An 18665-nucleotide genomic window follows, 5' to 3' on the forward strand; every position below is an offset into this window, starting at 1 on the left:
TGGCCTCGAACTTACAGAGATCTGCCTGCCCCTGCCTCCCGAGTGCTGGGATTAAAGGCATGCACCACCATGGCCTGGCTAGATCTAAGTTTTTCATCCTTCCTTTTCCCCATGGTATTTATTTTCTCATACAAATGCATTCCCTTTCTCTTTCTTTAAAATTAATTTTGACATTCCCTGTTCATATTCATTGTTATTGAATAATCCTTGATAGTATTTGGACAGAAGAAATTAAGGTGTAATCCCTGTCTGTCATCTTTCCAGGGGATATTTCCTTCACATCTCCATAATAGCCATTATGTAAGGATAATAACTGGGCAGTTATTAGGGGGAACAATAAAATGAACTTCAGTCATCTGAGAAAGTATTATATGCTTTCCTATTTCACACTCAATTCAAGCTCTACACTTTAAAAGCTGTTTTAATATTAACATACAACTAGTTTAATCATTAGATAAAGTAAATATGAGTTCCATTATATACATACATGAATACATTACAATGTAACTCATTATTTATTACACTAAAACAAAAAATTACATCTGTAAAGAAAAAATGTGAAAAATTTTTGGTGGAATTTCAAAGAATGGAAAATTTATTTTTTTGTACTCACTTTCCGAACCTTGCCCCCAAGTAGTTTGCTATCACTTGGTCCTGGCTTGCTAAGCGTGCATAAACTTAGATGTCCGAAGGAGCTAACTTGACAAGCTTTCGCAGTGCTTCCTTCACATCTTTATTCCTCAGACTGTAGATCATCGGGTTCAACATGGGGAATAACACAGTATAAAACGTAGACACCATTTTGTCCCTCTCTAGGGAGTAACTGGAACTTGGACGAGAGTAGATATAGAGGATGGAGCCATAGTACAAGGTTACAGAGATGATGTGGGAGGAGCAGGTGGAGAAGGCCTTGAGGCGGCCCTGGGTGGATCGGATCCTCAGGATGGCAGCAATGATGAAGAGATAAGAGGCCAAGATAAGTAGGGTGGGAGTAATGACATTTGAGGCTAGGAGGAAGTACAGCACAGACTGGTAACTCTCCCTGACATCACATGCCAGCTTTATGAGTGGTGGTACATCACAGAAAAAGTCATCAATGACATTGTCACCACAAAAATCCAATGTGAATGTGTTGCTAGTTAATATAATTGCATTGACAAATCCTCCTGTATAGGAATACACAACCAAAGAGATGCACAACTTCCTTGACATGGCTTGAGCATAAAGCAGGGGGTTGGAGATGGCTGCATAGCGATCGTAAGCCATGGCAGCCAGTAGGTAGCATTCACTATAGGCCAATCCAGCAGAGAAGAAGAACTGAGACAGACATCCAGCAAAGGAGATGCTTTTGTTTTCAGAGATGCAGGTCACTAGGATCTTTGGAGTGTAGACAGAGGAATACCAGAGATCCAGAAAAGACAGATTTCCAATGAAGAAATACATGGGTGTGTGGAGCCTGGAATCATTGCAGATCAATATGATGAGGGTAGTGTTTCCTAGCAATGTCAGAGAATATACTCCAAGGAACAGGACAAAGAGGACCATTTGCATCACAGGGTCTGTTGAGAAGCCCAGCAAGATGAACTCAGTCACTGTGTGATTTCCCCTCTCCATGCCTCAAGGAGCTTGCACCTGGGAGTACAGAAGAGCTTACGTGTCTCTATGAGTATGAAATGTGGATATTGTTTTTGATAAGATCCTGTAACATAATCAGCACCAGTGTGAAAACTTACATTTCTTGGTAGGCAATAGGAATATCCAAGTTTAAATATAATAATTTCAAAGAATGAAATAATAAGAATGTGTCTACATGTGGTAGTCCCTTCTTTAATCCCAGTAATAGAAAAAATAGAAGCAGAATAGTTGGAACAAATTTGATTTTTGCTCAAGCTACCTAGTAAGTTCAAGTATAGCTGGATTCAAAGTGTGAGATACTGATTGGAAAACTCAAAAGTAATATTGATATAGAGGATGAGGAGGAGGAAGAAGACTGGTTACAAAATTTCACTGACTAGGTGAAAGATACTTGTCAATCTTCCAAATGAAAAAAATACAATATTTCTTCAAATTTCTGCTGAAATGGGTATATAGAAAACCTATCTTATCTATGGATATGAGAAGGCTCAGCAAGCCTGCTATCCTGAGTTATATTTCAAAATTTATGTAAAGGTGAAAGGAGATAAAGAATGCCACACGTTGTCCTCTGATCTCTACAACCATTCTAGTAGCATGTGTGCCCACACATCATCAACATACACACACCAAAAAGAAATTCACATTTTAAAAATAAAAAAGGAGGAGATGGAGAGATGGCTTAGCAGTTAAGAACACCTGCTGATCTTCTAGATTACACAGATTAGATTCTTAGCCACCCACATTGTGGCTGGCAATCATCTGTACCTCCAGTTCCTTGGGATCCAATACACTCTTCTGATGGTGTGTGGTTAATGGATATACATGAAGGCAAAACACCGATATACATAAAATACCAGCATGACATAATAACCTAAGAGTTCAGTGGTAACACAAGTAACTTGGTGGTAACCAACAGCTGTCTAATTGAACTGTTCAACAACTCAGAAACCATGCCCCAAACTGGAAACCTTCACTAAGTGCTAGTGAAATCATGGATCTTGAAGGAAAGTCTATATCTACTACTTTACTAAACCAGCAAAATCCCTAACATCAATCTAAACATTTGTCCTTATGCCTATAGAAAAATGTAGTCCTCACCCTCATCAAGGAAAATTCTCTTTGCAACAGAAGGAGATCACTACAGAAAACCACACCAATCAAAATGCAGATTTGTGGAGCCCAGTCCCAATGTCTACATCTAAGAAATATTCCCACACCTAAGGCTCCAGGAACATTGTGGAAGAAGGAAAGAAAGATTGTAAGAGCCAGGGGATCAGGGAGCTTGCTGTGAGATTGTGTCTCATAATAATATCAGAAGATACTCCATAAAATCTCATTAGCATGACTGTCTGAATATGAGACGAACAAGAACAACAGACATGCCATCATGAGGCCTCAGCACTAAGAAAAGAATTACAGGCAGTTGAGGAATGCTGAGAATGGAAGAAACAGTCTGGGCCCAGTCTGGCCCAGTACACCAGTTGTCTGTACACTACCAAATGCTCAGGCCTGAAAACATGCATACAATAACATCATACAGACTGAGCAGTATATATATATATATATATATATATATATATATATTCATATATATTCATATATATATGCATGTAATAACAGTTAATGGGAAAAGAGGCTATGAATTTGACTACATTATATACTGTAAATACTTGAAAAATGAATATGTAAATGTGCTTAATAGTATTATAACTTTCAAAAATATGAGCTGTGAGTAGGGCTATGTTTTAATGTAATGCTAAGAATTTCTATAATTATGATCTCAGATAGCTTACTTACATAGTAATCTGATAACAATTTCTTCCTATGGTTATAGGAACATTAAAGTGGAACATTACAGATAAAGTCTTTAGTAAATCATCATTCAAAATACCTGTCATATGATGTCACACAGCTGGAATATGGTGATATTGTCTTTTTATTTAAAATGTTGCAGTTGGTCTGATTTTCACTTGCTGTCTTCTTTCTGACCTCTTGATGTACTTCTACTTGTCCATCAGCACTCCTTTTCCTTTCTGTCACTCCTACTTCTGCACTATCATCTTCATACATAGTGACCTAGCCAGAGCCACACCCCTCCCTATTGACCCTGACATGCCTCTATTTCTTCATGGAACTATTATTGTAGAACAAGTAATTAACTGCACAGAGCTATTCTTTTGAGATTCAGAATATAATTCTTATCACTTGGAATTCAATGAGTGAGTTCAAGTAACCCAGGGCTACAAGCTGAAAAATAGAGCATGTATTTTTATGAGGTTGCGGTTTCCTTTGACACTTGGTGCATGAGATAAAGACTGGCTTTGGACCTCAGGCTTATATAAGTAAGAACAAGAAAACCATAGTAATGACAGCATACACTAGGCAGTCCGTGTGACAGCCTTTCTAACCAAACAGTCATGCATTTGTATTACTATCCAGAAATGATAGTAATTTCTGTTTGTTTTCCATTAAAAATGACTAAAATACAGCCTTTTGCCTTTAAAGATTGTTTCTATTGTCAGAATTCTTCTAAACTAAGTATACGATTGAAACTTCTATGAAGAATAGCCTCTAAAAGCAGCTTTAAATGTCTCTAGATTCACTTTGTCCCAGACCACTAATCTCTGCTACTTTATTCTCCCATCACATTTGCTCTTGAGATATCCTGAGGATGCCTCTTTGTTTATGGCTCCTGTATTGCTTGTTTGTACCATTAGTATCTTCTCCTGAAAATTTTCCATTATTGTCAGTTGCTTTTTTTTTTTGCCTTTAATGATATGAAATTCTTCTTCTCTAATAAAACTATCAGCAGTTTCAAAAGTGGAAATGGAAAGTTGATGAAGATTTCTCCTTCTCTAGCACTTACCACATTTTTTATCAAAAAGCCATTTTAGGAACAAATACAAATAAAAAGCAAATAGGAATTTACAAAGCTTACCTAGTTTTCAGGAACAACATCATCTTATCTGAATTTAAATCTGCCTATCTTTTACCCCAAATCTTTTATGTCAGCTCTGGATTCCCAGAGTTGTAGATTGCTGAAAGCCCTCAGGACTTCACAGCCTGCAGGGAGGTAACTGTGAGGACAATTAAAACTGTATGCTAATAAATTGGGTATTCTTGAATATGATGGAGAAAAGTTTTTGGTGACTATGTTACCCTCATGAAAAAAAATAAATCAGTCATGGATTCTTTCTCATTCTCTTTTAATTTGTGTAGAGAATCTAATACAAATGCATATTTATATACTTTAGCTATTCATGTGTATAAATATAAATATCAAATTATACATTTCCCTCCATGGTGATATTTCTGTTTGATATCTCTCCCAGTACATTCTACAGTTTCCCAATATTTTATATCATCATGTGAGGTGTCTTAATCAACCACAGGGATTCTATACTGTCTGTCTACCTATGATTTTAAGGGTATCAATGTCAGGATGAAGGGTAAAATGTGGAGGTTTTCCCCAGGCTCCTTACCTGAATATATGCTAGAATAGGTGCAGCCATGGACTTTGAGAATGGATACTAACAGCTCAGCCTTTAACAAGGATCTCTCTTCTATGCCCATAACATTTTCCCCTATACCTTTAAAGATATAGGTCATAGGAACTCTCAATGGATAAGTCCCATAATTATTACACAATTATTTCTGAACTCACTACAACATAGATATTCTTTTATAGGACTTTTCATTTTTTGTTTTGAAGACATTGTTTTTATTATAATTTTTTATTTTTGGAAATTTCATAATGATATATGATCATATTTATTCTCCAATTTCCTTCCTACACCTTCCCCAGTATGCCCCTTAGCATATGCTTATCTCAACTTCTTATATTTTTTTATAACTTACTAAGTCAACTAATGCTATATATATATGTATATATATATATATATATACATATACATATACACACACATATATATATACACACACACAGACACACAGACACAGACACAGACACAGAGACACAGACACACACACACACACACACACACACACACACATATATATATATATGTATACACTACCAAATGCTCATATATATATATGTAATAACAGTTAATGAGAAAAGAGGCTATGAATTTGACTACATTATATACTGTAAATACTTGAAAAATGAATATGTAAATGTGCTTAATAGTATTATAACTTTCAAAAATATGAGCTGTGAGTAGGGCTATGTTTTAATGTGATGCTAAGAATTTCTATAATTATGATCTCAGATAGCTTACTTACATAGTAATCTGATAACAATTTCTTCCTATGGTTATAGGAACATTAAAGTGGAACATTACAGATAAAGTCTTTAGTAAATCGTCATTCAAAATACCTGTCATATGATGTCACACAGTTGGAATATGGTGATATTGTCTTTTTATTTAAATTTATATATATGGATGTGGGCTCATGACCTGGGACATGAGAAATTTACCAGTGGGAACACCTTCAGAAAGAATGTCATTCACCTTTCCAGCAGGTGTCTGCTGCTAATAGCTTCTCATTAAGAGCTAGAAACTGAAAAGTCTCTCCTCCATCTAAGATAAAAGGTTTGTTAATTATTCTTGAAAAGGTCTTATGCTAATAGTCATAGCTACTAAGAGTTCACAAGTGTGATATCTCTGTCACATACAGAGACCACCATTTGCCACATCAATCTATATCCTACAGCTCTTACATTTCTTCTGCTTCTTCTTCTATGATGGTCCCTGAGCCTTGGCAGGGTGAGGGTGGTTGTGTAAATGATGTCCTGTTTCCAGCTAAGCTCTCAAGTCTCTTTTTCTTAGAACTTTGACTGATTCTATGTCTCTGTAACAGCTTTTCAACAAAACTTTACTTAAATGAACTTATTTGGTGGGTCATATAGTTCTATCTGGTTTATAAGTGAAAATATTCCTAGAAGGAGTTCATGGAGATACAACTCAAATGCAATTTTCCCCCATATTTTTTATGATAATGTGGAGAAGCTTTATTGGGAAGAAATGAGATATATGATTTTTATAACTTAGTAGCATCAAACTTACTTAGAATGCATCATCATGATATAAAAGATCCATGAAAGACACTGAGATTTACCTTTCTCTGATAATGCACATTAATTTAGATTGGAAATCTTATGTAGAGACTTCTCTGTATTGTAAAGCTACAACTATCCAACTATAAAGGATAAACAGGCATCTAAAACACAATCTTCCCAAATTTTTGAAAAAATAGAAGACCAATGCTCTTGAATTGCAAATTTATAATTAAAATAATTACTTAGCCTTCATAGGTATAGTGTGAACAGCGCAAATGTGAAAATCTAATATCAACGTGATCCAAAGTTTTAAACATTTTGAGTGCTGATAGGTTACCATAAATTAAAAGTTTCCCACCTGATCTTTTGTAATGGATCACAGGTTAACCAGTCACAAGTGTCATTCCTCAACAGACACAGACACAGACACACACACACACACACACACACAATTAAATAGACTCAAAAGCCTCTCTTTCCCCTGCTTCTCTGTATATATAGTTAAAAGAAAATGCCATGCATTTGAGAAGGAGTGGAGGGACACAGGATGAATTGGTGGAAGAGGAGAAGGATGGGTAGTAATGATATAAATAATGTATTTATGTGTACAATTCTCAAAAATAAAATAAGAAACAGTTCCTGGCTAGGACCTCAGCTGTATTATCCTTAAAGTTCATTGTAGTCATTGCAAAGAGAAGCCCTCTTGATGAGAGATGAAGACTACCTATCTGTGGGTATAATGACAAGTGTTGAGATTATTGTTAGGGATTTTGCTGATTTAGTAAAGCAGTAGATGTAGATTCTCCTCCAGTACCCATGACTTCACTAACATTTATTAGTTAGCTAGGTTTCTAGTACAAGGCATATTTTCCCACTTGCTGAGCAGGTCTTATGTCCAGGTAGAGAGTTGCTGATTACTGCCAAGGTATGAATGCCACTACTCCACCTTTAAGGTTATTATGTCATGCTGATTAAAATATGGAGTTATGGAGCCCAGTGTATTGGTTACATCTAAAAAAGACTTCTGCACCTGAGGCTCAGGGAACATTGTGGAAGAGGGAGCTGAAAGTTTGTAAGAACCAGAGATCTATCAGGTAGTTTGCTGTGAGATTGTATCTTTTAGAAATATCAAAGGCTTCACTCATAAAGCCTCACCAACATGACTACCAAAACATGAACTGAACAAAGATTACATCAATGGACATACTAACGCAGACAGGGAAAGCCCATGGGGCCCTACACAAGGAACTATTGGCAACTGGGGAAATCTGGGAAAGGGAGAGGAAGTCTACCTCAGCAAAGAGCACCGCAATCAAACAAATGGGCTTTTCAAGACTTTTATTTTAGTCAGGCCTAAGTTTAGAAAGGAGATCTATCTAATAAAGTATCATCATACATACTGAATAAGGACTTCTCAGGGTGACTGCTCCTGAGTCACCCACACTCCCACCAGTAACCTTGTACCAATTGTCTCTAAGTAATCCCAACAGACTCATTGGTTCTCCAGGGTGAACTCTGAAACTGAACTTTGGTTTGTCATTGTGATCATATGAAGAGGGGATAGACATTCCTTAGTCCTCCCTCCCCCAGGGAGAAAATTCTCATAATAGATAGTAAATTCATTTGTTAATACTATTATGTCCCCATGATATTAAAAAAAATAAGAAAAATGTCATACAGACAGAAACAGTTTTTAGAAAAGATGGATTTGTGTAAAAAATTTAAAATGGTTGGATCTATGTTTCCAGAGAGATTAAAGTGGGTAGGTGGATGTTTTCACAGTGGAAAAAGAAAACTACAGAGCATTTACAAATTGTGAAGTTTCAAGTAAGATACTGAAGTACTATGGCCCCTCACTTATTCTGATCCAAGGAACAAGTCTGGTTCTGGAGCTAGGCTAAGGGGGAGAGTGAAGGTGGAGGAGAGGTAAGAAAACAGAATGAGACAACACCTGGCAGTTAGCACTCTAATGAGTAAATCTCTTGGAACATAGAATGAGATGGGAAAAGGTGGCCATTGATTCAGAGGAATTTGCAGATCAATACCACATTGTATGTATTCCCAAGCACATGGGCTTATAAATAATATCCAAGTATCTGCATGTATAAATGTAGATATACACACAAATATAGCATAAGTATATATATAAAGTATATATATTTATATATAATTATATGTGTTTATTTGAATTCACTGCAAAAATACAGAATGTGTACAGATTATAATTGAATGCATCCATTACTGAGGAACCTATCCCCATATTTTTTTTTTTTTTTTTTTTTTTTTTTTTTTTTTTTTTGGTTTTTCGAGACAGGGTTTCTCTGTGTAGCTTTGCGCCTTTCCTGGAGCTCACTTGGTAGCCCAGGCTGGCCTCGAACTCACAGAGATCCTCCTGGCTCTGCCTCCCGAGTGCTGGGATTAAAGGCGTGCGCCACCACCGCCCGGCCCCTATCCCCATATTATGTCATCTTTCTTTATCTTATTAAATAAAATTATGGCAACATCATCAATGGACTCTTGATTAATTGTCTTGCTTGTCATTTCCCCAAGCTGCAAAACCATGAGGAATTCCATGAATATAAAACCTCTGGGATCAAAGGCTGTTATAAAGATCCAAAGCAGTTGATCAGAATGCTGGAATGAGGTGTCTGTGGAAAATTTGGTAAGTCGTACTCTACAGGTATCAATGGCAAATGAATTCTGTTTTATTCCCACAATGACTCTAGTTATTTGCATTCTACTACAGCTGGGGATCTAAGAAACCTTATTTTTCCTATCAATCCATTATTGCACACAATTTTATGAAACTTCTGATAGCAAAATAAAAGGTTTAACTTCTCTTCTGTTTTTGATGAGAAAAGCTACTGCATGCTAAGGGAAGACAGAGAACCTGAGCTATGAAATTCACTCCCGATGAAAGGAGTGTCCTCTGGGATGGACTTCTCAATTTGGTGACCTGTTGCAAATACCTCCCAATCTTGGTGGGTGACAGAATGAGGTGTTTCTATGCTCCTGCTAAAACAATGAAAAACTCAGTTATTTCAGTTTATATTTTCCCAGAATGTCAGAAGATAAGGTGCTTTTGAAAAGATGTCAGACAGCAGCTTGCCATAGCTGCAAAGTTGCCATGCTGAGGTTGTCCAGAGGAATATCTCTATGAAGAGAAACTTTACCTTTAACATGAAATTACTGCTAAGCCTCACTGGTTTCTATTATTGGATGAAATATTTGTGTGTGTGTGTGTGTGTGTGTGTGTGTGTGTGTGTGTGTGTGTGTGCATTCATGTGTGCTTGTGTTGTGGATCTGAGTATGTTCTGTTTTGGAGATCCAAATAACTCAGGAATTAAGCAATTTGGGCCTCAAAAATTCATTATTATTTTGAAACAAGAAAGCTAAAAATAATAGGCTCAAGAAAGGATAAGTGGTGCATGATTATAGGTAATTTGCATACAAGAAGGTTTGGAGAACAGAAGAAAACAATGAAATAAAAAGGTCAATTTTGTAGTTTTGAATCATCTGCATAATTATAAATCACTCTATATCCTTAAAATTATATGCCATCACTACCCAACTTGATATTAAATATCCACCATGAAATTACTATTATTAGAAGCTATTAGGTCATTTGATATTCTTTAAAAATATTTCTGTTAATTTTAGTCACAATCTTATCTGTAACTTTTGTGTTATCACAGATGAAGGTATATTACGTTACAGGGGAGGCAACTGATCATCTAAAGAATTGTTAGTTCATAAAGTTTACGAGGACACATACATTATTTTTTATCCTAAACTTCATATGAGGGTCCATGTTCCCTCTCAGAATGATTGCAAAATGTCAGCAAAATACATTTGTGTGAACATGCATTAGTTTATTTAACATTCATAACACTCTGATGTAGTCTGCTGCTGTTCTAATAACAATAGTGAATATTGCAGGTTTTTTTTTTCACAGTATCACATAGAGACAACCAAGACTTGAGAAGCTTTAACTTTAGCAATATGTCAGATGGTACTTATGCTCTCTGGAAGACCACTGGTTTATTGAATATTTTCCATGTGTTGGCCCCTAGAATAAATAGCTCACTGTAAATTTTACAGTATTCCTGTCTGACAGTTGCAACTATTATATCTGCTTTAGAAGTTATGAAGTTGGTGTATGGGAACTTAGCAACATGTATAAAACCTGATGAAACCTGGTGAGCATTGAGATGGACTTATATCCATCTAATTATCATTTTGCAATCTCAGATCTCTGTCTAGTTTGCTCACTCTCTCACTGTGATCACATGTCATGTTAAAAACATGGATACCAATAGTAAATCACGGTGAAAGACAAGTGCTGTTCTAGTGGGAAATGCTTCCATCACAAATATTTAAAACATAATTTTCGCAAATTTCAGTGGCCACATTGTGAATACCAGATGTATCCCTCTGGGTTTTTTTTATTTGTTTGTTTCTGTCTGTGAAGACCACAGGATGGTCAGACATACTTAGGTTAAGAAATGTGAGATAAAAAACTAATCCCTTTTGGGTTAAATTCCATGATTGATCTTACCAGAGTGTGAATTTGGTTGATGTTCATATAACCTAAGAATTCCCAGGATGATCTCAAACTTGCTATACTGTTGAGGATGAACTAAAGCTGAATCTGCATGATTGTAATTACCTCCTAAGTTCCATGTTCTTCTTGAGCTGGCATCCTCTTTGGGGACACAGACAGCAAAGTAGATTATTATTTTTTTATTTTGAAATTTGAAAAAAAAAGTATCTTGCTGTAAAGTCCATATTGGCCAGTGCATGATTCCCTTGTGTCAATATTCTGGAAGGTGAGGATGTAGGCATTTACTACCCCATATGTTGAGATTTTTAAAAACAATAATGATTAGTACAACTTTTAAGAATGTTAATAAAAAAACCTACTGTCACCTGAGGTAACCTGGTTTATACTGTCTTTCAATATATCCCATGCCAGTCAGATCTGCTACATTTCTCCCCATCCCTCCACCTTCCTTTTGGGTTCTCCCTCTTGTGTCAGGGCAACTATTTTTCTTGCCTAGAATGTCCTTTCTCACATGCAACTGCTCACTGTCTACACATGAAAACATGTTTCCTTCTTTGAATAAACCATGTTATCACACACAAAATATTACCCTTCTTGCTTTTTATCACAATCTTCTAATTTGACCCACAATCAAATATGACAGTAATTTTACCTATTGCATTTGTTTACAAAGGTTTCATTTATTTCAGTAACATATACAAATTATATGTAAAGGCCCATGCCTGATTTCTGTTTTTTATGCTTGGTGCCTAGAATATCTGGAATTGAGACACACACACACTCCTGTGCTCACACATGCATGTGCAGTGGAATGTGGACACCAGACGTATATTTTGCAGACAGAGTTTTTAACTAATACAGGAGCTCACCAACTCAACAAGACTTAGTGTTAAGTAAACAGAAGGATCCTCTTCTCTTCATCTGCCTACCACTGGTATTACAGCCATGTGACACTGTGCACCGAATTTTATACAGAAGATTTTATACTAAAATCTCAACTTGAGTCTTCACTCCTGCATGACAAACACTTTAATGAGTAAGCAGTCTCCTCCAAGTTGAGAGTACATATTCTTGTTACAAAATTTACAAATGTAAGTTATAAGTAAGATCTATTTTTAAAGTGATATAGTAATAGCTGAAAGGATAGGCAAAGATTATGCTTGTCTGAATTTTTTGGTGTATGGGAAATTTAAGTATTTTATAGTTAGAATGCTTAGGGATCATCTCCTAGTTGTATGAAATTATAACGTTATTTAGTCAAAATAATTAAGCACTGGTTATCTATTTTCTACTTGATAAGGAGAAATACAACACATACTTTATAGTTATTGGATAATTCAATTAGCATTATTTTGCAAATGATAAGTTCTTTATATTATAAACTAATGTATAATATATAATAACCCAGAATCATTTTACTTTCATTAAAATCTTTTTTATTTTTGTCTTTTGAATTAAGCTACATGCTTCTAAATTCACAAAAAGTTTCATTAATTGTATTTTCATAACATTTATTTATTCAACATTTTTTTCATTTATTCAGTACAATCATTTATTCTGAAAATTCATTTTTCTTTCCTCTTAAGTTACATTCCTTTCATCCATGGAGCAGGATAATAATAATACAGTCAGTGAGTTCATCATGTTGGGATTCACAACAGACCCTGTAATGCAGAAGGTCTTGTTTGCAGTGTTTCTTGTTGTGTACACGTTGACTTTGCTGGGAAATAGCTCCCTCATTGTGTTGATCTGCAATGACTCCAGGCTCCATACACCCATGTATTTCTTCATTGGAAACCTATCATTCCTAGATCTTGGGTTGTCTTCTGTCTACACACCAAAGATCCTAGCAACATGCATTTCTGAAGACAAGAGCATCTCCTTTGCTGGCTGTGTGGCTCAATTCTTCTTCTCTGCTGCACTGGACTACACTGAGTGTTACCTTTTGGCTGCCATGGCTTATGACCGCTATGTGGCCATCTCAAAGCCTCTTCTTTATTCACAAGCCATGCCCTTAAAGCTATGTATATTTTTTGTGGCAGCCTCATATCTGGGGGGTTTCATTAACTCTGTCATCATCACCAAAGACACTTTTGCCTTGACTTTCTGCAGTGACAATGTAATTGATGACTTTTTCTGTGATATCCCACCCCTGGTGAAGCTAGCCTGTGGCAAGAAGGACAGCTTCCAGTCTGTGTTGTTTTTCCTCTTGACTTCCAATGTCATCATCCCCATTGTGTTCATCTTGGCCTCTTATCTTTTCATCATTGCCACAATCCTGAGGATTCGTTCCACTCAGGGCCGCCTCAAGGCCTTCTCCACCTGCTCCTCCCACCTCATCTCTGTGACCTTGTACTATGGCTCCATTCTCTACATTTATGCTCGTCCCCGGTCCAGCTACTCTTTGGATAGGGACAAAATTGTTTCAACCTTTTACACAGTGGTTTTCCCCATGTTGAATCCGTTGATCTACAGTTTTAGGAATAAAGATGTGAAAGAGGCTCTGAATAAACTCCTCAAGTAAATCAAGATCATTTCCTTATAAGATGCACAGAAAATACTTTATCAGGTTATTCATGTTCTAGGAAAGATGTTGCTAATCATAGTACTATAAAGTAATATAAAGATCTATGTAGTTCAGCCATAAGACTTCTGGGTGTATGTACAAGCAGTTCAAACCAGCTTACTATAAAGATACCTGTGCACTCATGCTTATCACAGCAATATTGACAATAGCTGGGTTATGGAATCATTCCAGGTGTCTATCCACAGGTATATGGGAAAATTGTAATGTGTACAAGATAGCTTTTTACTCAGGCATAAGAAGGAACACAATTAACAAGTATTTTTTTATTTCCAGGAAAAATGGTGGAACTAGAGAGATTCATTAAGAGGAATAAACTAGTCTCACCAGAACAAAATTTCTAAGCTTTCTCTCATTTTTTGAACCTAGTAAATAAATAGAAGAGTACTGATGCTAAAGTGGGACCATTGGGAATGGAATAGAAAGAGACAGAGAAAGTGGACAGAGAAATAGTAATAGAAGATATGTGTATGGTCAAGGCACGATTTACATATCTATAGTGATGTTATGACTAAACTACTTTGTACAATTGTTATATGTTAATTAAAGTAGAAAGTAAACTTAGAATTAAAAAATAAAGATTTTTTGTAATGGGTGCATATTTCTTTGTGGGTAAGTGTAGCAGGAATCTTAAAAGTTCTTATTAGTAAAATCAAACCTGGGGCCAGTTATTGGGGTGAAATGCTGGATGGTCAGAGAGACAGAACAAGCCACAGCTAACCTCACCTGGCCAACTTCTCAGCTGATCTTGTTTCCTCAGACTGGAAGCCTCTGTATCCTCATATCCAAATCGTTCTCAGCTGAACTGTGCTGCTCAAAACCTAAAATCTTAACCAGCCAAATGCTTCTAGTTTCTGGTCCTCATGCCTTATATACCCTTTTGCTTTCTACCACCATTCCCTGGGATTAAAGGCTCGCTTTCTGGGATTATAGGCGTGAGTCACCATGCTTGGCTGTATCCTTGAACAGATGGATTTCTGCCTCTGGAATGCCAGGATTAAAGGCGTGTGCTACCACTGCCTATCCTCAGTATCTAGTGGCTTTTCTGTTCTCTGACCCCAGATAAGTTTATTAGGGTACACAATATTTTGGGGAACACAATACCACCACAAGTAAGGGCACATCCTCTATATACATAAACACATGAGACAGGTGGATCCCAACAGTTCACTGGATAGCCAGCCTTGCTCAGATGTCAAGATTCCAGTAAATTGAGAGACTCTGGTTTCAAACAGCTATCTCATGCAGCGAGCCCAGGACCTGGTACCACTGCCTAGATGCCTCTCAAACAGATCAAGCCAATCAACTGTCTCACCTATTCAGAGGGCTTGATCCAGTTGGGGGCCCCTCAGCCTTTGGTTCATAGTTCATGTGTTTCCATTCGTTTGGCTATTTGTCCCTGTGCTTTATCCAACCTTGGTTTCAACAATTCTTGGTCATATAAACCCTCCTCTTTCTTGCTAGTCTATCAGGTCGATCTCAGTGCTCAGGGGTGGCCTTGATCTGGAGGTGGTGGGAAGGGGGGGTGGGCTGGGGGGAAGGGGAGGGGGGCAGGAAGGGGAGGAACAAGGAAATCTGTTGCTGTTATGTAGAACTGAATAGTATTGTAAAATAAAATAAAAGAAAGAAAAAAAAAGAGACTCTGTCTCCAAGTGATTAAGTAAAATTGGTAGAGGAGCACAGCTCATGTCCTGAATATGAAGGCATGAACACAACCACTACACAATCATGTATATGTACCATACACATATATACCTCATATTACACATGGTACACAGAAATAAAAAATTAAAAAAAGAGAGTTCTTGTTGAAACTACAAATTTTGTCCTTTTGTTTTTCTGTCTATATTAACATATGACTTTTATTCTAATATATAAGGTTTGCAAATATACATTTATTATAAAAAGTATGTATGCTACATTGTCCTTTATGTTGATTACTATGTTCATAGAAAAGTGGGAATAATTTATGAATAAATCAAAATTCATATACCATGGCTGCAAGCAAATAGAAACTGGTGTAGGCTACCATAGCTAGCAAAAAAATGTGTTTGTCTTGTGGGTCATGGTTCACCAATATTCTAGGAATATATATACAAGATTGTACCAGTAATTTGAAAAAAAAAATGGGCTGATGCTGAAAAATACATTGGTGCATTCCTTATCCACATTCTCTATCCCACTTCTTGCACAGCCAACTTTGAGCCTTCTTTCCACTCAAACCACATCTAGTTTGTGTTGGTCATCTAGTCTTGAGAATGGGGACCTTTGATTTGGTCCTCTGACCAAGCTGAGCTTAGTTGCATAATAAGAAACATTTAAAACAATGTTGGTTAAAAAAATATATGCACGCATATACATTTCCACAGACTTTCTGATTAGATTCTTCATTTTATAGCCAGGTAAATCACATTTTGTTGACTAGTTCATGTAAAGAGGTTTTATAAAGGAGACCCTATGGGAGTTTAGTTGAACAAAAGTTTTACTAGATAAAATACTTTGTCTTTGGAAGGAATAAAGGAGACTTGATTCCACTTCAGTATGTGGTTTCAGAGAGTGGAATTTAGCTTAGTCAAAAGAATAAAATGATATTGTGTTGCCACATTATAACACTGGATAGTCTTCATTTAAGCACAATTCAAACTTTTTGTTACAAGTAAAATATTTCCATAGTTAATTCCTTCAACTTTATTCTTAAAGGACTTCCAACCTGTGTCTCATGACAGATGCCTTTCAAGAGAACAGTGAGTCATTTGCTAGATTTTGTGAGATTTCTGAGCAGTCACCTTCATAGGATCTCTGAAAATTAACTAGTGTGTCTAGTTCTATTATTTTAAACCATATTTTATTTTATGTTCAGTAATATAATTTAAATAGTAAGTGGGCAGTATAACAGAATAATTTGATATGCTTTTAAGCAGAAAATAAGAGGAAAATTTTCACATTCTAAACCTTCTCTGGAGAACAATTTTTTTTTTAATGATCACTTTTCCTATATGAGCCCATCTGACAAATTTATTCAGTGACTACTCATGTCCAATTCCTATTGCACTATTGTTCTATATAATTAAAAAGAAAGTTCAACTTTCATAATAATTGAATGAAAGAAATAGCACATGTTGGATTCTTTTTTAATGCAAAAATTATTCTTACTACTTTAATGATCAGAAAGTTGAACTTTAAAAACTAGCATTAAGAAAACAAAGCCATGCTTTTCAGACAAGCAAACCTGGACACCACCCCAGCCACAAAACCTTTGACCTACAATCTCTTTTGCCTGCAAAATGTGCAGGGGCAATGGTGGTGCAGAACTTGTGAAAGTGGCCAATCAATATTTGGTTTAACTTGAATCCTACACCATGAGAGGGAGCCCATGCCCTACACTGCCTGGATGGCCAGGAACCAGAGACTGGAGAGCAGAGAGACTTAAGAGGAGAACCAAACATGACTGGCAAAAAAAATCTAAGAAATGATTCCTAATTTTATTCTGCTGTATTCATAAATTGGTGTCTTGTTCAGTCATCATCGGAGATACTTCCTCTGGCAGAAAACAGGGAGCTGGTGCAGAAACCCACAGCTATACATTACACAGAGAGAAAGCTAAGTTGCATGTCTTCAACAGATCCCCCCCTTGCAGGGAATCCTGCAAAAGAGCAGCAGGAAAGATGGCAGGAGTTAGAGGGGAGAATGTGGCCCAGTGATTCAACTAAGCAGGGATCATGTGGGCTCACAGAGACTGAAGAACAAGCACAGCGCCTTCGGGCTCTACACCAGTTTTTCTGCATATGTTATGCCTGTTGGCTTGATGTTTTGTGGAACTCCTAAAAGTGGGCGCAGGTATATATGTATCGCTGACTCTTGTTTGCTCTTGTCACTGTTTTCGGTGGAGTGAAGAGAGAGGAAACCGTAGTTGAGATGTATTGTATGAGAGAAGAGAAGAATCTATTTTCAATAATAAGAAAGAAACCCTTAAAAAAACATGGCAAGGATTATACTAGAAGAAAAAAGCTTTATATTCTTTTCTACTATCCCAACAAATTCTATAGATTCCATAACTGCAGGACTATCCTCCCGAGTGCATTCTATGAAGAAACCTGAAAGAATGTTGATTCCTCACTCATTTGTAGATTATAATTTCCCAGTGAAACTATTGCCCTTGGAGCCCTAGGATAAGTGACAGGAGAGGAGGAATGTCATGGTTGAATAGTGGCAGATTAGGCAACCCATACTGATCACTTACAAATCTTTATTTCTGTTCTTCCCAAATTTTTAGTGTAATGATCGATAGAAAGTTTACATATCTCTCCCAAACCATTGTATACCTAAGACTGGCCTTGAAGTGAAGTTCTGTCTCTACCTCCCAACTACAGGAATTACCGACATGAAGATCCCATTCTTTTAATAGTTCACACTGTCACGGTTATATTCCATACCACAACAGTTGGACTCAGTGCCCTGCACTCCACTTGTGTTTCATGCTGTGATGTCACCAGCCATAGGTTTGGCACATGACTTGGCTTAAGTGTTCAATTTCTAGGGACCCTCTTGACATTAATTATTGTATCAGTGACAGCCCTTCTTAGAATCAAATGTCCTGCTTGCAATTGACAAGTTAAGGAGGATTTAATAATGCACAAAAATGTAAAGGGAGCATAGGAAACAGAGAGTATAATGGTATAGCTTAATTTTTGGCCACAGAATTTGACTATCTCTAGGCCTATAAGGCGAGAGGGCAGGAGAGTGAAAGAGGATGAAGAGAGAGAGAGAGAGAGAGAGAGAGAGAGAGAGAGAGAGAGAGAGAGAGAGAGAGAGAGGGAGGGAGGGAGGGAGGGAGGGAGGGAGGGAGGGAGGGAGGGAGG

The 18665-nt window shown here is 36.8% G+C and overlaps 2 protein-coding genes across 2 annotated transcripts; one reads left to right on the forward strand and one right to left on the reverse strand.

The window, feature by feature from the left end:
• Positions 1-678: 678 nt before the first annotated feature.
• On the reverse strand, positions 679-1614 carry LOC102917181 (olfactory receptor 9G19-like). The gene has a single exon (XM_006989674.2). It carries the CDS (start codon positions 1612-1614, stop codon positions 679-681), a length of 936 nt encoding a protein of 311 aa, XP_006989736.1.
• A 7678-nt stretch (positions 1615-9292) lies between these two features.
• LOC102920352 (olfactory receptor 9G19) lies at positions 9293-15414 on the forward strand. Its single transcript, XM_076568643.1, has 2 exons — positions 9293-9320; positions 12809-15414. Exon 2 carries the CDS (start codon positions 12826-12828, stop codon positions 13744-13746), a length of 921 nt encoding a protein of 306 aa, XP_076424758.1. The 5' UTR covers positions 9293-9320; positions 12809-12825; the 3' UTR covers positions 13747-15414.
• The last annotated feature ends 3251 nt before the right edge of the window (positions 15415-18665 follow it).

Source organism: Peromyscus maniculatus, chromosome 4 (genome assembly GCF_049852395.1).
Source record: "Peromyscus maniculatus bairdii isolate BWxNUB_F1_BW_parent chromosome 4, HU_Pman_BW_mat_3.1, whole genome shotgun sequence".
Lineage (NCBI taxonomy): Eukaryota > Metazoa > Chordata > Mammalia > Rodentia > Cricetidae > Peromyscus > Peromyscus maniculatus.